This window comes from Oryza sativa, chromosome 7 (assembly GCF_034140825.1).
Source record: "Oryza sativa Japonica Group chromosome 7, ASM3414082v1".
In the NCBI taxonomy this organism is placed as follows: domain Eukaryota; kingdom Viridiplantae; phylum Streptophyta; class Magnoliopsida; order Poales; family Poaceae; genus Oryza; species Oryza sativa.
Genome location: NC_089041.1, coordinates 21,323,702 through 21,348,894, shown reverse-complemented (window position 1 = coordinate 21,348,894; position 25,193 = coordinate 21,323,702). Strand labels below are relative to the sequence as shown.

At 44.5% G+C, this 25,193-nt stretch overlaps 2 protein-coding genes across 3 annotated transcripts; both read right to left on the bottom strand.

Annotated features, from left to right (window-relative positions):
* Positions 1–184: 184 nt before the first annotated feature.
* Positions 185–4,946, bottom strand: LOC4343476 (cysteine-rich receptor-like protein kinase 10). The gene is made up of 7 exons (XM_015789973.3): positions 3,969–4,946; positions 2,130–2,252; positions 1,913–2,049; positions 1,611–1,827; positions 981–1,218; positions 738–888; positions 185–618 (listed from the first exon to the last, which is right to left on the bottom strand). The coding sequence occupies exons 1-7, from the start codon at positions 4,816–4,818 to the stop codon at positions 274–276; spliced, it is 2,061 nt and encodes a 686-aa protein (XP_015645459.1). The 5' UTR covers positions 4,819–4,946; the 3' UTR covers positions 185–273.
* Positions 4,947–10,824: 5,878 nt separating this feature from the next.
* Positions 10,825–16,678, bottom strand: LOC4343475 (cysteine-rich receptor-like protein kinase 6). Of its 2 annotated transcripts, XM_026026720.2 has the most exons (8): positions 15,797–16,678; positions 13,054–13,179; positions 12,751–12,881; positions 12,459–12,669; positions 12,134–12,371; positions 11,901–12,051; positions 11,520–11,798; positions 10,825–10,916 (listed from the first exon to the last, which is right to left on the bottom strand). In XM_026026720.2, exons 1-8 carry the CDS (start codon positions 16,665–16,667, stop codon positions 10,854–10,856), a joined length of 2,070 nt encoding a protein of 689 aa, XP_025882505.1. In that variant the 5' UTR covers positions 16,668–16,678; the 3' UTR covers positions 10,825–10,853. The 2 variants fall into 2 exon arrangements, with proteins under 2 accessions (XP_025882505.1, XP_025882504.1); XM_026026719.2 differs by lacking the exon at positions 10,825–10,916 and having other exon boundaries at positions 11,178–11,798.
* Positions 16,679–25,193: the final 8,515 nt, after the last annotated feature.

Here is a 25,193-nt window from a genome sequence, read left to right as displayed (position 1 = left end):
TGCTCAACTGCTCCAGAACCTGCAGAGACAATCATCGCAGAAGAAATTTGCTGTGATGTGACTTGTCTGCCGACTCTGACCTCAGCCTCAGCGTCGAAGACTTCAAGAAACTGTTGATCAGCTCAACTAAAATGATATCAAAGACTTCTCTCAACTGAAAGAATTCGTAGTTTAGTTTGACCAATTTCATACAAGTGAAATTTTCCATTATGAAAGAATTCGTACAAATAATGAACACCAATCTATTCTGGCAGTCACATTCTGAGTTTCAGATCATCTAGGATAGGGATCAGTATTGGTGACATCATTTACAGAGAATTTATCCTCAACAATCACGCCACTCTTATCATACATGTAGTTGCGATGTCTGTGTTGTTGTTGATAAACTGAACTGAAGTCCCCTCCAAAGAAGAATGCCGGTTGCCGCGGTTGCTGGAGTTTTATTCTGCGTCTGGTTAACATTAGAATCACTGAAGATATGCTTGGCCTGTCAATGGGGCTCTCTTGGACACAAAGAAGACCAATGTGGATGCATCGTAGCACTTTGCTGTCGGAATATCCATCAAGTGATTGATCAGCCAGCTGCAGTGCCGTCCCCTTTGTCCAGCAATTCCACACCTGTTATATCAATGTAGTCATTTTTTTTTCAGTTGAAACTTGAAAGTCTCTTCAGATTATCAAGCAGTAGAGGCCACCATAAAAGTTCTAAATCAAGTAGAGCTGAAAATAGGGCTTACTTCTGTCAGGAGATTCACTGCGTTGTATGTGGTGTCGAAACCGCTATTCCTTCTCCCGGTTACAATTTCAAGAACCAAAACACCAAAGCTGAAAATATCGATCTTAGGTGATACCTTCCCAAATAGCGCATACTCTGGTGCCATATACCCGCTGCATGTAGAAGATCAGCAATAAGTCTACACTTTGGAACTGGGAAACTTACATTTATCTCATTCAAGTTTCAGTTATGTTTGTGAACTTACTATGTTCCGACAACTGTAGCCGTCTTAGTCTGAGTATGGCCACCTCCTAGTAGCCTTCCCAACCCAAAGTCTGCAATTTTTGGGTTCATGTTTTCATCCAACAATATATTGTTCGCTTTCAAATCACGGTGAATGATCCTTATGCTTGAATCTTCGTGAAGATACAATATTCCCTTTGCGATTCCAAGAATGATATTGTACCGTTGCTCCCAGTTAAGTGTCTTCGCCCTACTAGTATCTGTTTCAACAAAATAAATTATTTGAATTAAACATTTTTTATCATATACAATATATGGAAGGCCATACTACAATCATGTCATATCTAAAAAAATTACTACAATCATGTAAATGGAGATTGTTAATTGTACATTCTAGTATTAGCTAATTTCTGTAGCAACTCGTTTGCCGAAAATGCTACAGTGCTTGGATTATCCATCACACTCCATCACTACTTATACAATACTCATTTAATTCTTGTCAATCCCTTGGCATAGCTGGTTATAGTATAGCTTTTTAGAGGAAAATTAACAATTTTGTGCTCAAATGTAAGCATAAGTTTCAAAAGAGATCAGTTTGCAGTGTGTCACCAGACAAAATACTGGATCAGCAGCCATAGAGGAAGGAAAGTACCAAAAAGAAAGATGTCAAGGCTCCCGTTCTTAATGTGCTCATAAACAAGCATCATCTCATCCTGATGCGAGCAAAAACCCAGTAATCTGACAAAATTCTTGTGCTGAAGCTCAGCCAACAACTGAAGTTCATTGTGCAGCTGGTTCAGTCCCTCTCTGGTGTACTGTGCTTGTGACAGCTTCTTCACTGCTACTTTTTGCCCATTACCAAGCTTTCCCTGCAAAACGAACCTGTTATAGAGAAGAAGAGAAAATGGTAGTCAGGTCTATTTTTTTTTTATCTTACATACTATGGTTATTTACCCTGTACACAGTACCGAAACCGCCTTCCCCGAGCTTATTACTGTTAGAGAAGTTATCAGTTGCAATTTGCAGTGTTGGTAAATCGAAGATCGCGCAATTTCCTCTTTTGATTTTGTTCGGTGCTGGGATGATTGGAGCTGGCATTGGGGTAAAAATGGCATCAACAGACTGAAACTCATGCTAATTCTGAATGAAACATAAAATGTGTGCCACTCACTGTTCTGGTTTTTGGAAGCCTTCCTCCTCTTCAAGCAGATGAAAACAGAACCTGAAATAATCAATACAAAGACAATGGAACAAGCGACTGATGCAGATATTATCACAGCTGTCCTCTTTCTTCCTGCATGAATCATTATTTACAAACAGAAAATAGTATTAGTACTCGCAGAAATGGTCAAGGAAGGACACCTCCGCGTTAAATTTGTCATTAACTGGTCAATTAAGCAACTGATTGTGACGGGACTGATAAATTAAGAGGTAGCAGATCCGGTTTTTATGCAGGCGATGTGTAGTTTGGTCGTGCCTACCCCTACCAAACTTTGTTGACAATGGTGAAACAAGTTAAAACTGGAGATAATCTTTTCGATATGAGAGGAGGCAAACCCATGGAAAACGATGTAACTAACGAGATTTATCGATCTAATACCTTGAGCTTGACTAACAACCATATGATAATCATAAAGTGGACAATTTATACCTTGAGCTTGACTAACAACTATAAGATGTGCATGGCTAACGCGCTTTGAAAATATTTCCATCTTCTTCTTTTGATGTCTTTGTAGCCTGACTTTTCTTATTTGACCTCGTAAAACTAACTAGAACATTTTAAAAAAAAACAGAGAAATGTGTATACCACATAACTTATGTTATGAAAAAATGACTCTTCAGTTACTCGCTAGTCGCTAAACTATGCGCTCCACAGGTTATTGGTATTAGTACTCCCTTCATATCAAAATATAAAAACATATTTTGTTTCGGCAGGACAAAATTTTGATCAACAATTGCTCTATTAGGATATCTTATGTGATACATATTATAAAAGCATAATGATAACTAAGTACTTTCGAATACGAATATAATAAATTCAATTTTGTGTCACCTAAATATATTATAATAAAGTATTGTTGGTCAAAAACTTGTCCTAACAAAATAAAATGTGCCTTCTCTTTCGAAACAGAGGAAATAATGTACAAATTAAAATTTTAATCATATGGTGACTACATTTTGAATCATATTGAATTACTAGATGGAAAGAATAGTCTACAGCAGTTACTACCTGTCAATTATTAATTTCAAATTATAGAATAAAATAAAATACTGATTTTATAATCCATCCTAGTAATATAGTTTCTGTGTTTTTTTGTGTTTTATTTAATATTTTGGAGTTTTGGAATTAATCATAAGTAATTAGTGTTGGGGTTTCAATTTAATATTTCAAAATTAAAGATTAATAAATATAGGGTTGTCCTCATATTGGACTTTGGAGGCTTATAATTAGCACTTTTATGTCTTTTTTTTTTGCTCAAAATTCGGATATAAAAATTAGTAAATACTCCAGTTTGTAATTGATATAGCCTTTTGTTTTATCTAAACTACAGTATTATAAGTAGGAGTAAAGATTAAAGAGTCCACCATATTTCTATAATTGCATGTTTTATTGAACATAAACTCTAAATACGATATACGGTCACAATCATATAATCCATCCAGGGTTGACGGCACGGCAGAGACTAACTTGAGATGTAAACCATTTTGTCACTGACACTACAAGAAAACAAAATGCCCTTGGCGGTCAATTTAGTTATTCCGTCGGCCGACCTTCAAATCTAGAGAGCCGGAGATATTAAGAATTTCTTGGTAGCTAACCACTTCCTCCGTTTCACAATATAAGTCATTTTAGCATTTTCCGTATTCATATTGATGATAATGAATCTAGACATATATATGAATGCGGGAAATGCTAGAATGACTTACATTGTGAAACAGAGAAAGTATAAGAAAAAAATTTTAGATCTCTATCAACTGTCAAAAAAAAAAAGAACAAAAAAAAACTCACCTGCTCTGTCCGCCGGTGGTGTCGTGTCCGCCGCCACCGGAGCGGGTGATGGCGCCGGCGGCGATACATCAAACGCCGGCGCGTCGAGACGCAGCAGTGGGCTTCCCGGGAAGAACGGATGCACGTCGTACCAGTAGTTGCACCGCACCCCAAGAACCCTCCCGGTCGGGCTCCCGCTGAAGTAGTCGGGATCGTTCACCCACGAGATTATGCCGGCCAGGCAGCTCCGGCAGCCGGCCGGCGACATGTCCGGCGTGCACTGCACCAGCGCGTAGATGTCGCGGACGCCCCAGCCGCGGAACGCCTCCACGCCCGTGGCGAACCGCCTGGGCGAGCTCGCCGCCGCGTGGTCCGCGGTGGCGTTGAGGAGCGCGACCACGGCGGCGTCGAACACCTCCGCCGGCGCGGTCACGTTCCGCACCTTGCTGAAGTAGGCCGCGAAGTTGTCGCCGTCGGCGGCGAGGAAGTTCCTGCCGGAGAAGCGGAGGTAGCAGGGGTCGTAGAACACGGTGGCCTCCCTGGCGTACGCGCACAGCTGCTGCCCGTCCTGGAACGCGGCGGCGACGCACGCGCCGCAGGCGGTGGCGTTCGTGGTGTCGCCGCGGCAGAGCGCGAGGCCGTAGACCGTGTCCGGCGGGTCGCCGACCCCGCCGGCGGCGAAGAGGGCCGGGGAGGCGGAGGCGTTCTTGGCGAGGCCGGCGGAGAGGAGCGCGAGGTTGGACTGGTACGTGCTCCTCGGCGCGAAGACGTCGCCGCTGCTGCCGCAGAAATGCCATGCCTTGGCACCACCGGGTAGCGCGACGGCGAGGAAGGCGAGGAGGAGCGTAGTGGTGCACGGGTGCATCGCCATGAGTTGAGATGAGAGTTGGTAGTGATCGATTATCCCCGCGTAATCTTTTTTGTAAATGATGGAGATGGTTTTTTGATCCGGGTCAGACGACAAAGAATATGATTATATAAACGGTAGTACATGTGTTCACAATATCCTTTGATCCGGAATGAAAGAAAGGACGAGGTTTAATGAAATAGACATGACGTCTATATATGAACACGCTGACTACCTACAATATTCCAACGAATTTTGACACTACAATGAAAGCGTGCTAAATTTTCGTCATGAAGGGGTTGTTCAAATTGAAGTCATTTCAAACTATACAATTTTTTTAAGTTGTCAAATATGTGTATCCATTTAGTTTCTTACTAAACTCTGGTAAATATATAATGGTAAATATATAAGAAATTCTACCAAAACTTAGCAATATTGTCAAATTGTCAAAATTTGGTAAGATTTATTTTAGCTACAATCTGAACAGACTTGAATTCTTAACCCAAACTAATTTAGCAACATATAGAATTAAATAAGTAATTAAAGTCCCTTAAAAAAACTAAACAGCGAAATCCCGTAGAATATCTTGAATTAAATAAGCAATTAAAAGTTAAAAAAAAAACCAAGAATCCTGTAGAGACAGGAATAGAATAAGTGGAAAGCCATCTAGCTTTCCGCTCTATAGTTTGTGTTTTTGCAGCGTGTGGTGTCGGGGCATGTGTTTTGGTGTATATCCTTCCTCGATGAAAAACCTTATTGTAACCCTTTTTCCCTCTATCTTAATAATATTTGAATGACTTCTTTCGGTCATCCTAGCAAAAAAAAAAAAGAAAGAAAAGAAAAGAAAAAAACCATCTAGCCTTACCTATTCCCCTTCTGTCTCTCTAGGGTTTAGAAAGAGTGTCACACCCCAATCTGATACCGCCGTACAACGGCACCTGACAGGAGCGTGTCGTAGGGAAAACGGCGCGAACCGCTTCCTACGAAACCGCGATCTCGGTACCAGTCCCAGGACATAGTGCTGGTACCCACGGTGACAAATATGAATCATAGCAATCCTTAAAATAAATAGAGGACTTATTTACCTTAACTTAGGTTGCAGCTCAGACAGCCCGAGAATACAACCGACGACGCGGACGAGGAAGCACCAACAGCAGCAGCAGCAGCGGAACCAACGGTCTAACACCCAACACCACAGGCGACGGCTGGGAACCAGGACGAAACCCTAATCTTCACTTCACCTTATCTTCTCTTCAGGGCGGGGGAACTATATATATATTTATAGAGCAAGGGTGAGTACTTTCGTACTCAGCAAGTCACGGGAATTTAGGTGTTTAATGCAAGCTTGGAAGAGAGGCAAGGTTGTTTTGCAAATCTTTTGTTTGAAATCATTTTGAAATCACTAAGTGATTTATTTCTTTCTATGTTTGGGCGAAAAGAGACTTGCGTCTCGATTCGACTTTAAGAGATGCTTTTCAACAACTCAATTGGTAATGTACCGACCTCCCGGGTCGGATCATTACTTCTCGGCTCCCAGAGCCATTTCACTTGGTTAATCGGCTCCCAGAGCCTTTTTCATTTTCTCGGACTCCCAGAGTCCAGCTGCCCAGCAGCACAACAATCCGCTTCCACTCGGGAAGCCTAGTCTATGATGCCCACAGACATCCTGAATCACACAGATTCGTTTCTGACCACTCAGGTCATCCATCTGCCACATAGGCTGATTCTGGTTACGATTCCCACACCACAACAACTTTTCACAAAGCACAGGCAAACAAATCTACGCAACGGGAACCACCTCACATCCGCCCATGACCGTGGGCACGGCTGTTCGAACAGTTTGTTAACCTCTGCAGAGGGGTACACTTTACCCACAAGACACGAACTTACTCTAGACACTGGCCGGTGTCAGAGGTTCGCGACAAAGCCTTTCCCAAGCCGACCCAGGGATACCTCATGCCACATAGAAGGATCAAATCCTCACATAAATATAGGCCATTTTAGGCATACACAAATCAAACTCCAACCACCTCGATCGGTAATCTGGCAAGCTTCGCGTTCTTGCCTTACCAGGAACCCGGTTTGGCTCCAACCGACCCCGCCCCGGCGTTCCCAACTATTGGCATGCGAGGTTTCCCTGAACCGACTAGCTACTTAGCCAGGGTGTCCCATTCCACCTTGTGGTTGCACTTTGATTATGTTCGATGAGTTTCCCACAGGAATCGGTCCTTATATGCGAATACGGGACAGTGCCACATAGGCACAACCCCCGCATCGCGAGTTTTCACAATTCATTTTATTTTCAAACACACCGACACCACATGTCGGGTTTCGAAGGCTTCACAAACCCATTTCCCAAGTTTTTGACAAGCAACGGTGTATGTGGGATATTTGGTATACGCGCTCAGAGAGCACGAATACCGAGGTACCACAAGGGTGGAGCGACAAGGAATCAGGGTAGTACGACCTACGGAAATTAGTGCGACTACTGGGTAGGTCCGTCGGTTTGGCACGCAAACCGAGGCCAAGCAAGTTAAGTGTGTGATTCTAATAATGCAAGTTACCAACAAAATAATAATGATTTTCCAATTATAGGAGCAATTGGTCAAAGGGTGACTTGCCTTGCTCAAGGTCTTCACGAAGCTTCACGAATCTTCGAGAAAACCCGCGATCGACGAAAATCCGATAACCGCAGCTATACGCAAACAATTGAAAACCTACACAAGACCCAAAAGAAAGATCCTATTTAGCCTAATTAATAGTGCCATTAAATAGATCTCAATTTTACGGAATTACTGGAAGTGGAACGGAGTCAATCGGAAGAGCGGTTGGGAAGATATGAATTTTGGAAGTTTGATTTGGATTTTCTGGTCAAGGAAATGATTTATCGGAATTTTCTAGAATACGAGAAATGGTTTATGGGATTTGTAGAAATAATATTCCCAAGAATATTATTGACAGTCACTGTCATGTGGGACCAAAGGAAATGGTTTATGGAATTTTGGAACAAGGAATTGATTTATGGGACAAAGGAAAAAGGATTTATTAAATCACTGAAAAAGAAAAGGATGGAGGGATGTATATTAGACTTTTTCGGGCGGCAAGGACGCGGCCCAAGGGTCGAAGGAGGCTCGGCCAAGCCATTTGGGCCGGCGCGGTCGCGGGAAAGGCGGCCCATTAGGGCGCGCGGAAGGGGGAGGGAGCGGTCCGGTGGACCGGGTGCACCTCGCGGGGTCCCGGGTGGGGCCCACATGTCGGCGGCAAGGTTCACGGTGGGGAGAGCGCACGCGGGTGTGTTGCTAGGGTTTGGTGGGTGCGGTGTGCGGGCGGTGCGCCGGGTGGATCGGATGGCAGCGGGCCCACATGCAGCCGGTTGGCGCACCGTGGACCGCGCGCACGGGAGGGGGGGAAGGAAGGAGGCGGCTGACCGGCTCGGCTCGGTCAAAGCCGAGGTGGCGCCGACGTGGCGCCTACGTGGCAGCCACGCGGGCCGGCGGGAGGAGGAAGAAGGGGCGGCCGAGATGGACGGCGGACGGCGGCCGAGTTCACCGGAGCTCATCGCGACGATTCGAGAGAGAGGGAGTACACCGGAACGATGGGACGGACGAGAGGAAGTGAGCCACCGGATCGGATTCGCCGGAAAGAGGCCAGAGGCGGCGGATTGCGGCGACGCACGCTGGCGGCGAGAAAAAGGGGAAACGGCGGAGGGGCGACAAGGATTAAATTCAAGGTGGTGGGAGTATCTCCGGGGTTCAAGGAGTTCATCTCCGGCGTCGGATGGGGCAGAGCGACGCCGTGGAGATCTGGCGACGAGCGGCGGCCTCCGGGAGCGAGCGGCGATGGTGACAAGCCTATGGCGGGTGACGGCATTGCTAGGGAACGGTTTGGGGAGACCCTAGGGAGCTCAAGGACGGTGTCGGTGAGGGTGGTCGATGAGCTGGGGCCCGACGACGGCGCGCGACTGCGCGCGGCGGCTGAAACAGAGCAACGGCGAGGCGCGCGGCGCATTGTGCGGCAGGAGGAGGAATACGGTGGGGGAGCTCACCGGCGAGGGAGGAGCGGCGTTGGCGACGCAGAGGGAGTCGTGACGAGGCGGTCGCGACGGCGGGGAGGCGCGGCACCGAGAGGGCGCGGCCGGGCAAGGAGGGAGGCAACGAGGCCGAAAGGATGATGTGTGCATGCACACGCTCTTGGCCACGGCAGTGCGGCACCGAGCTTGACGAGGCCGACGCCGAGGCTCACGCGGCCATTGGCACAGCGCGGCAGCGAGGAGGCAGTCGCGGGGCGAGCAGCTAGCGGCTGGCAACAATGGCGCGGGTGGTTCGAGCGAGGCGAAGACGAAACGAGAGGGGAGGGCGCGGGCTTTATAGGCGAGGAGGAGAGGTCGGTTTGGAGGAGGGAAACCGACATTGGTGGTCAAGCTTCTTCGGCTGGCGCGGCGCTTGCGGTCAAGGAGCGGCAGGTGGTGACAGCGGCTGTGGTCGGGGAAAAAGGCAAAAAGGGGAGGGAAAAGAGCTTGGCTCCCTTGCCACTTTGGGAGGAAGGAGAAAGAGAGAACGAGGGAGAGGAGCACGAGCTCTGTCTCTTGGTTTTGGAAGGATGCGGCATGGGGGCATCGGGGCCGAGCGATGACAGCGGCGATGACGGCTAAAGGCGAGCGGGGCCGGGCGGCTGCGCGGCGCAGGCGCGGCAGGGCCGACGCGGCGGCGACCGGGCGGTCGGCCACGCGCGAGCGCGCGCGCGGACGTGAGGGCGTGGTCGGATTCAAACGGCGGCGGCGGGAAATCGACGCCGGGGAGAGGGAGAGAGAGAGAAACAGAGAGAACGAGAGGGAGAGAGATAGAGAGAAAACCGAGAGAGAAGGAGAGAGAGCTCTCTCTCCCGAGCGGCTCATGTGCGGCGCACGTGGGAAGGGGGAAGGCGGCTGAGGGAGGGAGGTGGGCTGAGGGAGAGGAAATCGGTCCATCCAAAATACAGGGAGGTAAAGTAGACTTTTACAGAGAAAACTGATTTGGATAGAATTGGAGAGATTTTAGGGTTTGGACTCGAATTCAAATTTGATATTCGAACTCGAGGGTTTGGGGATATATCAAGGGGGATTCAAGGAGAAGTCATGGAAAGGATTCAAAAGGAATACTTGGGTATTTGTTCTCGGGAACATAGGGTGGAGTCAAGGAAAGGATTCGAGGCGGGATTTGAATAATTCTGGATTCGTAGAAGTATTTGGCGAGGATTCAAAGGAAGGATTTGAATTTCAGAATTTGATTTCAGAGACTCGAATCGGAAAAGGAATTTGGAGGTGGAGGATTTTGGTTTCGATGAGAGGGAACAACGGGATTAAATTGAGATCCTTGGCACAACTTAGACTCGCACACAAAGAACGAAAATTTTCGCAATTAGGATTTTGCCGAATTAGTTTTTAACGACTCACGAAAAGCGGAGCGTTACAAAGAGCTACAATGAATTTGTGCTTTATATATGTGTCTAAATTCATACTTAGATGAGATATGAAGATACCAAAACGTCTTATAATATATGACGGAGGAAGTATGTAAATAACCCTTCAGGAATGAGTATGCGTATGTGAAGTAACATACAGAGGGTTACAACTTACAATTATCTGCTTATACTATCATTTTGCTAGTATACATATTATATTACCGTGCCCTACTATATGTGGATCATAGCTAATATTTCTTTGAAGTCTGATGGTGTAATAATACATATGATCGGCTGTGTTCGGATAGCAGGGATGGGAACCCAATCTCCCCTCACGGAAAACGGAGCGGTCCATTAGCACGTGATTAATTAAGAATCAGCTAATTTCTTTTTAAAAAATGGATTAATTTGAATTTTTTTAAGCAACTTTCGTATAGAAACTTTTTACAAAAAATACACCGTTTAGCAGTTTGAAAAGCGTGCGCGCGGAAAACGAGGGAGAGGGGTTGGGAACTTGGAGTTCCAAACACAGCCGAAGTAGGTCTTTCCCTACATCAGCATTTTTTTTTTTTTTTTGCAAAACAAAAAGGGTACAATATGAATTCAGCATCACATTGGATTTATCTTGGCTCAAGCTCAGTGATCGAAACCTCATTTGGTGACATAGGCGATCTATCTGTGGACTATAGTTGGCCATGTGGGCCGCCCGGCACGGCACGGCCCAGGCCCGGCCGTGCCTGGGCCGAGACTTGTCGGGCCGGCACGGCCCGACCGACGCACCGGGCCGTGCCGTGCCAGCCCACGTGCCGCACTCACGGCCCAGGCACGGCCCAACACGCCTCGGGCCGTGCCGGGCCGGCCCGAAGGCACGATGGGCCATCGTGCTTTTCCTCAGAATAAGTCTAAATTTCCTCCCTCCTATTGGGCTGTGACATATGTACAGCTACAAAAAGTCTATTTTACCTCCCTCTTCTTTGGGCTGGGGTATATAAATAGCTAAAATAAGTCTATTTAAGGTCCCTATTCTTTAGACAGTTACATTTATATGTCTATTTTTAGTCCCTGTACTTTATGTACCGGGCCTGGCCTACCGGCCCATCGTGCCGGGCCGGCCCGACCGTGCCGGGCCAGCCCAGCGTGCCGGTGGGGAGGCCCAGGCACGGCCCGACAGTCGGGCCGGGCCAGCACGGGCCCGACCCAAGTCGGGCCGTGCCGTGCTTGGGCCGGGCCAAAAAGGCGTGCCGTGGGCCGGGCCTTCGGGCCTCGGGCCTTATGGCCAACTATACTGTGGACTGATTAGCTCCACGGAATGGCTCCGAGTACGAATCTGAGTTGACACTACTCTTTTGGATGCAAAATGCCGGCCTAGATGGAGCTTGTAAAGACACGGTGCTGCTGCTAAGCATCACATTCACCATCGACATCATTGGCCTCTCCGTGGGGTCTTCTTGAACACACAGGAGTCCGATGTGGACGCACTTCAAGATCTGGTCTCCAGGACAATGCCCCGCCATGGATGAATCCGCAAGCTCCACAACTGTTCCTGCCAACCAGTGCTCCCACACCTGCATATTTTGATAGGTAATGTAAATGCTCTGATATTAATACAAAACATTACTTGGGTGTAGAGTTTGTAATATATAGCTGATCTCTCCTGAGGTACTCACTAAAGTTAAGAGATCAACCGATTGCTCGGAGTCGTAGGAGACATTGTTTTTCCTTCCCGTGACGATTTCTAAAATCAGAACGCCAAAGCTGAAAACATCTGATTTGATGGAGTAATGCCCGCGCATAGCGTACTCAGGGGCCATGTATCCACTGCAGTGAGAAATTCTGTTATGTCAAGGACTAATGTGTACTACCGAATATATTAGTAGCCAATAATATCATCAGAACTTACTATGTTCCGACAACACGGTTCGTGACGTCTTGTGATTGATCATTCCCAAATAGCCTTGCTAAGCCAAAATCTGAAATCTTAGGATTAAAATCGGAATCTAACAGAACATTACTTGCTTTTAGGTCCCGGTGAATTATCTTCAGCTGAGAATCTTCGTGAAGATATTGTAAGCCTCGAGCGATCGCATTGACTATCTTTAATCTTTTCCACCAATCCAGCACATTGCTTCTATCAGGATCTGTCACATAGAAGAAAAAACTTCAAAATTATACATAAAAAAGTTTCAGTTATTGATTCACTGTTGAAAAGGCTGAAGAGTACCCACCAAACAGAATTGTGTCGAGGCTTTTGTTAGGCATGTATTCATACACAAGTAATTTTTCATGTTCTTCCAAGCAAACACCAAGGAGTCTAACCAAATTCTTGTGTTGAAGCTTAGCAACCAAAACAAGCTCATTTTTCAACTCCTCTATCCCTTGTCGAGAACTTTGCGATAGCCTTTTCACTGCTATTTCTTGATCACTAGGGAGGACTCCCTGTACAGATAGAGAATTTTTACTGGCTGAAACTGTAAAGTATTGAATATAAAAACTAAAATGGAATGGTATAATTAGCACCTTATAAACCGCACCAAAACCTCCTTCGCCAAGTTTATTGCTGTCATCAAAGTTGTTTGTTGCCACTCGTAAAGTTGATATACTAAGAATAAGTGAATCAATACTTTCTATGTCCGCTGGGTCTGTTGGATCTATTGTTTCAGAAAAAAAATACAACAATAATGGTGTAATGCATTAATGGAATTCTTGCTTTTGTATGAGAATGAAGTCACTGCATAGACAAAAACTTAATTTTGCCATTTCAAGTGTATTGAGAACACGTACTGGAAATTAATGGAATTTGAATGAACTACAGGAACTTACCTGCTATTGATGGCTTTCTTGCTCGTTCCGTCTTCCTCTTCCAGATATAAAAGCAAATTACTACAGCAGCCAGTATTGCAGCGACTATAGGCAATGCAATGGCTAAAACCCTACCAGTGGTGTTCCCTGTTCATCCCGTAAACGGAATGCATCAATTAATGTAAGACATAAGACAGAAACACAAGTATAAATAATTTTGACATCATTAACCAGTATACACTAACCATCTTTTTTTTTTTGAAAACTTACACTAACCATTCTTAAAGGAGCAATTTTACGATCCTTTAGGAGGTATCAATTTTTTATTGTAAATTTGGTACCTCACAGTACGTACCAAATTTTACACTAAATTTTTTGTACTTCATGGTACCTCCTCAAGGATCATAGAATTGATCTTCTTAAAAAAGAAACTGCATGGACTACAAAAGAAAATGACAAATACATATTTACTTACACATTATTTTTATCAAAATTACAGTGCACTTACATATCATATCAACTGAATTTACAAATGTAATTTTAGTTACATAGATCTATAATTTTATATTTTAAAGAAAATAACAAATGCATATTTACTTACACAATATTGTTATAAAAATACAGTGCACTTACATGTCATATTAACTGAATTTACAAATGTAATTTTAGTTATATAGGACTGTAATTTTATATGTTTTTAAAAAAATAACAAATACATATTCACTTACACAGTATTTTTAATCAGAATTACAATGCACTTACATGCCATATCAATTAAATTTACAAATGTAATTTTAGTTATGTAGGAGTGTAATTTTATATTTTAAAGAAAATAAAAAATGCATATTTACTTACACGATATTTTTATCAAAATTACAGTGCACTTACGTGTTATATCAACTAAATTTACAATTGTAATTTTAGTTATATAGGACTGTAATTTTATTTTTATTTTTTTATTTTTAGTTGTCTTATTTTTTCAATGGTTAAAGAAATCAATTTTTACATAGAAAATCGAAAGAAAGGGAGAGAGAGAATGAGAAAAGAAAGCGCATGAAAGAGAGAGCGAGAAGGAAGGCGGGAGAGAGAGAGAGAGTGAGAAATACGCCGTAACAGCTAGAAAATGGCCAGAAAATTCGGACCAGACCGGCCCACGTGGCTCCCCACGTGGCCTCATAGCGCTAAATCCACCACCAATCTAGACGCACAATCCGACGGCCAGAAAAACGTCAAATTTCAGACGAGAAATCACGCGACAAACGTTTAGCAAAATTGATCATTAGCAAAATTGATCATGGAAACATCTGGTATATGACTAGTCTAAAAGGAAACTCATAGATTCATGCGATTAAAGATGTGAACATCAGACCAGTCCACAAAATGACAAAGAAAATATTTTCTTCCAAATTAAGTTGTTCGTACTAAAAAACAAATCATGAAAGACTAATCTAACTTCAAAAAGAAAGACGAGTTCGTAACCTCTACACAGGGCCGGCCCTAGCCCTATGCAGCCGAAGCGACCGCCGGGGGCCCATGATGGTGGGGGGCCATGTTAGGGGGGGGGGGCATCTAATTCTAGTAGTAGGGGGGGGCATCTAATTCTAGTAGTCGAGTACCTCATCCGATGTTGAGATCAATGATTTTTATTCAGAATTAAAGGTGTTGCAAGTGAGTTTACCAGATTCTTCGATGTCTCCGCGCCTGAGATTTTAAAGTTTGTTATGGATGCAGATTGCTATACAAATGTTTCAGCTGCCTATCGAATTCTTTTAACTGTACCTGTGACTGTAGTTTCAGCTGAAAGAAGTTTCTCAAAAATTGAAGTTGTTGAAGAACTATTTGAGATCAACTATGTCACAAGAAAGGTTAAATGGCTTGGCTATGCGCTCAATCGAGAAGGATATCTTGAACACTATTGATCTTAATACCGTTCTTGATGATTTTGCATCAAGAAATGCCCAAAGAAGTATCTTTTCATGGGAAGCAATGGATATGATGGGGTTCTATTCTTCATTAAGTTAATGAATAATGATATTAGTTCCAAGTTACAAATATATTGTTATTTTGATCGATTTTATTTCTTGATAATTACCATACATGTTAAATTTAATATATGGATGTTTTTGTTTTTGTTTTGCAAGTAAAATTAGCATATATATATATATATATCATAAAATTTTATATATACCTTAGAGGGTCCATCGTGATGAGTTTGCCTAGGGCCCTCAAAATCATAGGACTGGCCCTGCCTCTACAACAACTTCTATGGCTAGGAATCAGTCACGATGGACAACTCGAGGTTTACAAATGCCATTTTCACCAAAAACAGGTCCCTAGAGGTTTTTTCAATAGCCACGACAATGGAACGGTTATCGACAAAAACAGGTAGAATTTGGACAAATTTTGCCAAAAAAATAAATTTTTTTTCTGTATTTGGACGATTCAGTTTCTTCATGTGGACCGACTCAAAGCCAATAACAGTGTTGTGGAACTGTGGACCAATCGATAATTAGATTGCTGATAGCATACTTAGGTACCGAATCAAATATCGTTTCAAATTCCTACGGTGAAATCAAACACCACTTCTATTCAAACCCATCGAACTAAAATTGCTGCACACATGCATGGACTGATCCTCTGTCCGTGACCAACACAAAATTCAGGCCATTTAGGATATCAGGATACTGTTTTCCCCCCTTTTGAGTTTAGCATATCGCATTGTTGAAATGAGATCTACTTCGTATATCAGTTTCACCCAACTCACCTCGTCGTCTGGTACCGGTGGTGGTGGCCGGCGGCGTGACGTTTACGGCCGCCGGAGATGGCGCCGGCGGCGCTCCCAGTGATGCCGCCGGGAGCTGCAGCAGCGAGACCCCGTCGAAGAAAGGATATATCTCGTACCTGTAGTTGCACCGCAGTCCGAGAACCCTGCCGCCCTGCTTCCCGCTGAAATACTTGGGCATCATCCCGACGATTCCCCCCAGGCAGCTCCGGCAGGTGGCCGTCGCCATGTCCGGCGTGCACTGCGCCAGCCCGTAAATCTTGCTGCCGTTGAACCCTTCCTCCCCCGTGCCGAACCGCCTGGACGAGTTCGCCGCCGCGTAGTCGGCGGTGGCGTTGATGAGGACGCCCACGGCGGCGTCGAACACCTTGGCCGGCGCGGACACGTTCTGCGTGTTCATGAGGATGAGGAACTTGTTGTCGCCGTTGGTGGAGGCGAGGAAGTTCTGGTTGGAGAAGCGGAGCGCGCAGGCGTCGTAGAAGACGGTGGCGTCCTTGTTGTAGGGGCAGAGCTGCTGCGCGTCCTGGAACGCGGCGGCGACGCAGCCGGCGCAGGCGGTGGCGTTGGCGGTGTCGCCGCGGCAGAGCGCGAGCGCGTAGACGATGTCCGGGACGGCGCCGAGGGTGGCGGTGGCGAAGAGCGTGCGGGACGAGGAGGCGTTCTTGGGGAGGGTGGCGGAGATGCTCCGGATGTTGCCCTGGTAGGTGCTGTTCGCCGTGTAGTTGCCGCTGTCGCCGCAGAAGTTGCCGAGGGGCTGGCCCGCGACGGGCGGCGGTAGGAGGGAGGTTAGGAGCGCCGCCGCCGCCGCGACGGCGGCGACGCAGGCGGGGAGATGGCCACGTGGCGTGGCCATGGCGCGAGGGTGGAGGTGGTCGGCGAGCAAAGAGGGATAAATGGAGAAGAGATGATAGATGAGCGGTGGGCCCTTGGTTGACTCGAGTGGAGCTTGCTTGACTCGTCTATGTTGCGCTGTCGTCGATCCTGACATCATGGGACCCAGGCATAAATGCTGGTGGGCCCACGTCAAGCTGCCGTGACGACCATTGCATGGCCGGCGTGAGGGCAAACAATGGGGATTTTTTATATTTTAGATTTTTATTTACAAAAACTTATTTTATAAATAGATAGGCTAGACAGCAATAAGTAGTGTCGAGAGCCTATTCGTGAAAGGAATATTTTTAATTAAAAAAGGATTTACTTGTAATATAAAAATATTTACATATAGCTCTCAGTGCCATGTTATTGGCATTGAAGTCCTATTTGTAAATAAAATAGGTCCTTAATACTAATATCATTAGCACCTATACAACACTATCATGTTTAGACGGGATAATATCTTAAAAGATATTATACGTCGATACCTAGGAATCGCATGATACATATAAGTATTTCGAATGGGATACATCATTATACCATTATCCTCAGCAATAATATCCAGTGCGCTTCCATCACGGCAAACAATGTGCCGAAACATGAATTCGGCAATAATAAAAGGGGGTAGCGCACGAGCCCTAAAAGTGGATGGATGCGGAGACAAATGATTTAGACAGGTTCAGGCCCTCTCAATGAGAGGTAATACCCTACTCCTGTTTGGGGATTTGAATCCGCCGGGTGTGTATTGATCTGACGATCTAGTTGTGTCTCATGCCCCCTAGAGGGCCTCCTGCCCACCTTATATAGGATGGGGGGCAGGATTACAAGATAGAAACCTTAACCAACACGGTATCGGTTTCCTAAATCTACTTTACAATCTTATCAAGCCAGGACTTTAGGCCGTTCCATAATATACAGGGAAACGTAATACCCAAGTCATGATCTGTTACATATTTCATAGATATAAGTTATCCCATATAACTAGTCGGATAACCATGCCGTGTGGGTATGGGGTACCCATAATCTCCACAGTAGCCCCTGAGACCTTCACAGTCGAAAAGATAATCTTCTCTCGAACTAGATTACTCCAAAGCCGAGTGCTTCAATCATCTTTGCCATGACTTCCCGAGTACTTTTACCAAATCTGAAGACTGTGGAGGGCTGAAAAATAAAGTCAGGTGCATCGACTAGATGCACCTAATAGGTGTAGCCCCCGACTATGTGGTTAATTGAACAAACCAAACATATAGTCAAGGAATAAATAATCTAACCAACCGAGTGGTTTCGATAATAGCATATGATGTGTGAATCCCTGAATAATATGATCCAAGTGATATACCGACTGCTTTGTAAAATATGATGCGTGTAACTTAAAGTCGACTACATTATTGAAAATTCACATAGCAAAACAGCTATAAAGAAGCTTGTATGTTGTGAATAAAGAAATTTCCAAAGTATTGGGCATACGCCATGCGCACACTGCTTTAACAGATGTGCTTAAGTCCCTAAAGACACATGGTTTCACCACACCTGAAAATATATGGCATATGTGGTGTAAAATCCGAGTAAATAAACTCATAAAGGATTTACCAACCGCCTAGAAAATGACCAAAATATATAATCAGCCCAAGCCATAATATTGGTCAATAAAAGTGTACACTTACGTGGCAAAAAACAATGATATTGTATCCAATCAATTGCTTTATGAACCCAAACAGCACCTTGACTTATATAAAAAAGTCAGCGGGCAGCTATATAAAGCATTACTGTTTGGCACCTTTTAAAATGCATTGTACCAACTCCTAAAAAGTTGAGTAACTGCGGTATAAAAGGATTTTAAGGTATTGGGCACATAATCACGCGCACTTTTGCCTAAGCAAAAAGATGCCTAAGTCCCTAAAAGAACGTGACAGGCCACACCTGAAAATATGGGCTGCAGACATATTAGGCCTAGGCCAAAACATATGCCCTCGACACCCTTTAAAGGATGACGCATGTAACATGCTCCCGAGTAATAAATCTTCCGGGTAATATAGACCAAGCGTAGCTCATATGAATAGCTTCTGATCTGAGTGATTATCCCTTATGGGATACTCCAAAATAGATATAAAAATTGAATCCCGACTGGCGCAAGTATTCGGTTGATAACCCTTACGGAGAATAATAAATAGTCCAGTCTTTGAGCATAGAAAATAGACCCATGATCATGAATTCATGTTGCATGTAACCGGAACAAGTCCAAATTGAAGGTATGATACTTGTGTTTGAACTAGTAAGCCTCTGAGCATATAGCTTGTCCTTCTTTGTAGTCACAATTGTCCATCGATGGTAGCTGACGCAGTTGGCATAGAGACAAGACGACCAATATAGAGATAATATTGCCCACCAGAGGTGGCAAAAATATTGGTGGTAGTGAAGATAGTGATACCAATCAAAAGTACTGAAGTCGCATAGCCATGGAGGCGAAGAAACCAGTCGGCGGCAAACAGATCAACTAACAATGAAGATGAAGGCGCCCAGCGATAAAGTTGTGTAGCCATGGCAGCGAAATAATCAGTCGGTGACAGACGAGGCAGATCAAATGCGATGACGAAATCCACCAATCATGAAGATGAAGAAAATAGTTGACGATGACAAACGCAACCGACATGATGAAGATGACGATGTCGATGATCCAGTCAATAGCAGTGTAGCAACCAATGATAATGACAAAGACGCTCATCAGCGTTTGCATAGTAGGTCAACCGTGAAGGTGAAATAATAAGTCGGCGAAAACATAATCATCCATTAGCAACAGCGGAGATGTCAGGGTCGATGAAGCAGAGGTGCTGGTGATGATGTCAGTGACAATAATCTATCAAATTAATGTTATAGCTGTTGTAGATGCTTTACTTGGAGGAGAGTTGATGTTGTTGCCCAACTCGTCTAAACCGAAATATTTGAAGTTGTTGAAGTAGAATGTCTGCTCCGAAGCAAAGATGAAGATAATGACTCCTGGAGTTGACTCGTTGGCTGATTAATTGATTTCTTCAGCTTGACATAAAATTTGTCAAATTTTGAGCCTTGTATTTGTATAGCCCCCGACTCTTTGATTAGTTGGGAAACAACTGAACATAGAGTCGAGAACTGTAGCTTCTTGTCGTCGAATAGTTATTGCTTGATTGAAGATATGTGTTGAAGATGTCCAAGTAGAAATCCTGAATATTGGAGAGCCACTTGTTGTAGTAAAATAACACGGCATCGCATGCCGAGATGTCGAGATTCACAAAGACGTCGTGGTTGGTGAAGTAGCGAAACTTGCGAAGTAGCAGCAATAGAGTTTGCCGGTGCCGAAGATAATAAAGATGAAGTCGCTCTACCATGATGACAAAGTTGCATTGCCGTGATGAAGTGAACACGAGTCGGCGTCAACAGAAGCAAACCGGTAGTGAAGACGCGCAGTTGTGAAGATAAAAGCACCAGTCGGCGGCGGCATAACCAGTCGGCGACGGAAGACGATGATGTCCATCAGTAGTGGTAGTGGTATAAACCAGACGTAGAGACGAGGGCACTAGTCAACAGCAGACGAGATGACCGGCGGTGAAGAAGATAAGGCCAATCAACACTGGCAGAATCATGCAGCCATGGAAGTGAATAAACTAGTCGGCAGCAGACGTAGACAGCTTGCGTTTGAATATGATGACGCCTATTAGTGGTGACGGCGACGTAGCCGGCCGTGAAGAAGATAGCATCAGTTGGTGTCATAACAGGCCAGCCGTGCAGGCGGAAACACCAGTCGGCGGCGGACGAGGGCAAGCCGGTCGGTGAAGACATAGACGCCCAACAACGGCGGCATAATAGGCCAACCGTGCAGGCGGAAACACCAGTCGGCGGCGGACGAGGCGGCCGGTCAGTGAAGACGTAGACGCCCAACAACGGTGGCATAATAGGCCAGCCGTGCAGGCGGAGACACCAGTCGACGACGGCGAAGGCAAGCCGGTCGGTGAAGACGTAGACGCCTAACAACGGCGGCATAATAGGCCAGCCGTGCAGGCGGAAACACCAGTCGGCGGCGGACGAGGCGGCCGATCGGTGAAGACGTAGACGCCCAACAACGGTGGCATAATAGGCCAGCCGTGCAGGCGGAGACACCAGTCGACGGCGGCGACGGCAAGCCGGTGGTGATGTTCTGACTGATCCATTCCTGCAGTGTAAGAGATAAGCTTAAAGCCATGAATCCCTTTTATGCATATCTGGATTTGGATCCTGCAGAACAAACATATAGGATGAGTAGTATCTGATGTAAATATAATACTCGAGAAAAATGCAAGTATTTTAAAATATTTATAAATATGTATTTCTCCTCTTGTCAATTTTGATTTCCCCGAGCAGATGACTCCTTACGTTTAAACACTCTGCCCGACTAATCATAGTCCCCAAGCATCGGGAGTCGGCCTAGGCACTTCCCAAACATGCATATGAGTGACATGAGTTCGTCATTAATGGAACAAAGTTTCACGGATCAGAATTTACTACTCGGGTACTTTTGCAATTATTAAGAGCAAAAAAAAAATTATCTCATCTCTATGCTTTTGATTTATTCCGAATAATACTTAGCACCTTGCGTTACTCGGTCCATCCAACAAGCTCCCGGGTGCTAGGAATCGGCCCAAAGTCAATCATCCATTGGCAAACCAAACGGAAAGCATAGGAAGATAGAACTCCATAACCCGATAGGTACTTTTGTACTCAGATTATGTCGCAAGCAATCAAGATAAATGTTATGAAAAATATGATATAACATCTGTAGCCCCCGACTCACTACTCAATGGAAGGCCAATTGGTGTAGTGAGGCAGAGGAAAAGGAAAAATATCATATAAAGAATAAAATAAATGATGACTTAGCTTTATCGTATTCCCTTGGTGACAGCAGAAGTAGCCGATGTGGGAACGAAGCAGTCCATCTCAATAGCGATGAAAACACCTGTCGGCGGCGGCAAAAGCAAGCCGGTGGTATAGATGACGAGGCCCATCAACGACGGCGGAGTCCGCCAACCGTATAGGCGAAAACACCAATCAAAGGTGGCGAAGGTGCCTGGTCGGTGAAGACGATGAGGCCCATCAACGGTGGCGGAGTCCACCAGCCGTGATGGTTAAAAAACCAGTCGGCACGGCCGTGGGCGAAGAAGATGACGCCTAGCAATATTAATGCAGTTGACCAACCTATTATGTATCCCGCGTCTTGGAAAAAGGACTTGGAGCCTATGTTTGCCGAGTGCTGATATAGCTTGCTGTGTGCCCATAACCATATGTCTTTATTAAATTGGAAGAATTGATGCTGAGTCCGAGTGGATTAAAACATCCATTAATCAGCGAGTCTGAATTTGAATCTACTCATGCACGCCTGATACGAGATGCGATGCACTCATGCTGCTCGGTCAGCTCCTATTCCGATCTGACATGATAGTAATTAACAGGCAGGCATATACATCTTGACAAGGAAACGAGGGCCCTCTGGCGCTGCGAGTTCAGCCAATGGAGGACTCGGAAGTCGTAGCCGATAACAAAACATGCAGGAAATCTTTAGATTGATTTGATCAGAAGATTGTGTTGACGGCGACGGATCAATGTATCTCCTGGCATATGGCTTGCATGGTGTCAGCTTTGCATGTAATGACCTAGTCATCCTTTTGATTGTATATCTCCACGGCTGATCTAGAGAAAAGAAAAAACTCCATGGCTGTCCAGTCTTGTATCTTGCTTGATTGCTTTAATTGGCGAGTGATCTCTTAGCCGACTAATTGGAGCATGTCGGATTTTCGGCAGCAGTGATGAAGTCCAAGAAGATCCTGGGGAAGACGGAAGTGAAGGTGGTGGCAGCCATAGTAGATTGAAACTGTCTTGACTGGTTTGAATCCGAGTCAAAGAGTAAGAGCTTGTCGAAATTGTCGACGACGAGGAAGCGAAAACTCCCAAAACGAAGACGAAGCCGGCGACCGATAAAGTTGATTCCATCGCACTTGTCGATAGAAACTCGACGCACCCCTACCTGGCGCGCCAACTGTCGAAACATGAATTCGGCAATAATAAAAGGGGTAGCGCACGAGCCCTAAAAGTGGATGGATGCGGAGACAAAGGATTTAGACAGGTTCAGGCCCTCTCAATGAGAGGTAATACCCTACTCCTGTTTGGGGATTTGAATCCGCCGGGTGTGTATTGATTTGACGATCTAGTTGTATCTCATGCCCCCTAAAGGGCCTCCTGCCCACCTTATATAGGATGGGGGCAGGATTACAAGATAGAAACCTTAACCAACACGGTATCGGTTTCCTAAATCTACTTTACAATCTTATCAAGCCAGGACTTTAGGCCGTTCCATAATATACAGGGAAACGTAATACCCAAGTCATGATCTGTTACATATTTCATAGATATAAGTTATCCCATATAACTAGTCGGATAACCATGCCGTGTGGGTATGGGGTACCCATAATCTCCACACAATAATAGTCAAGTGATGTGACAGGCTCCAATTGGAACGTTGTCCATTGCCGGACTCGGTAAATGCAGCGATCGATCGTATGATGAACGCTATTGGATTTTTTACGATTTCATTCTTTTGAAAAACTTATTTCGTAAATAGATCTAAGAAACAACTTATCCCCGGAAATAGTCTTTTTTGGGCGCCAGAGTCATTGGCACTGTCGTCCAACGGGAGGGCGCCAGCCTCCTGCCACCGTAGCGGGTCGGCGCTAGGGTAGCAGGGGGAGAGCGCCAATGTAGCTGGCGTCCTCCCCCCAATTTTTTTTTATTTTTCTTTTGATATAGCACATGAGAACCAATCATAGAAAAATTAAACTCAAATAGATGAAATATGTGACATGTAGAATTTTCCAAAGCTCTACCGAAAAGCTTCTCGTCTCGAAAACATAATATTGCAAGTGGAATTTGGAGGTTCTAATTTTGCCTAACCCGACGAATCGGGGAGAATCGGATGTAACTTTTTCTATAGATGTCAGTGGATGTATTATTTGCCTGATTCCGAGTCCGTATGAGAAAATTATGCATGTTTTAAAAAATGATACCCAAATGTAACAAATAAAACACAAACCCTAACTTTTTTTCATGTAAGAAAAAGCTAAGATTGTTCGAAATCTAATCTATTTTTTTGACTTTATGAAAAACTAAAACAACGAAGAGCAGGAAGGGGCTTTTCGATATAGCTTTGAAAAATTCTACAAGTCGCATATTTCGTCCATTTAAGTTTAATGTTTCTACGGTTGATTCTTGTGCGCTCCTAAGTGTGAAAAAAATATATTATAATAATAATAATAATAATAATAATAATAATAATAATAATAATAAAGGATGCATATATTTCTCCTCTACACTAGAGAGGAAAAAATGCCTGGGGGGCAGCCACATAGGCGCGTTCTCCCTACCACCTCAGCGCCGACCCGTTGGCAGTGGCGGAGCTAGAGAGAATTGAAGGGGGGGTGCACCACTCAATCATGTGTTCATACCCATCGAACCATATAGAATTTTCAAGTGATATATTATACTAAATAATTGCGCCTCCCATCAAATATTAAAAAATGAAATCAATATGTGATGCCAATTGTATCAAAAGAGGAGTGCAATGATAAAAATACTGTACTGACCAATATGAGTGAATGCATTATACCAGCAAAACTAAAATACATTGCCCCAACCTCCATGTTAGCTCTCAACTAAAAAAGCTTATGAACTAATCATGTCAAATAGATACATCATACATTACCTTCTACTATTTATGACTCAATATTTAATTTTTTTAATGTTTGTTAAACAGTAAGGCAAGCCTAGATATATTATATATATTCCTTCACTGTTGGCTTGTTCTATCGTCCACTTCTTTTATAAAAAAAAATCCCAAAAAAATCACCTATACAACATTGATAAATAGTCCTTAATTTTACTATTTTAGGTAGTATGATCTAATCCATCAGAAGCCTTGCTATGAACACATTAGTGCATTGAAAATTTGAAACCTTCCTAGTAGCACCTGTTCGGCCTGGTGATCTGCAGTGCACGCGCTGGGCTTTACGCCTCTGTGGCTTAACTTTCAGTCTGGGGGTACACATACGTGAGGCAAGGGGGGTGCCCACATGGTCATTAGGGGGTATTAATCACTAATTTTACTTTCCTAGCCGGGTTCCTAGGAACCCCCTCGGGACAACATAGCTTCGTCCCTGCCCGTTGGACGACAGCGCTAGCGACTCTGGCGCCTAAAAAAATTATTTTTAGAATAAATTATTTTAGAGTCTATTTATAAAATAAATTTTTCAAAATGACCCAATTGTGAAAAATCCAGATGAACACTACGATCGCTAGTCTGGATCATTCGATTTGCGTCTGTCGATGTCACGATAGTGTGTATGCGATGAGACTTCTCACTTCTCAGGTCAGGACGTCAGGTACAAGCCCCACGATAATGCATGGCCCCAAATAAAGATACAATATATATATATATATATATATATATTTA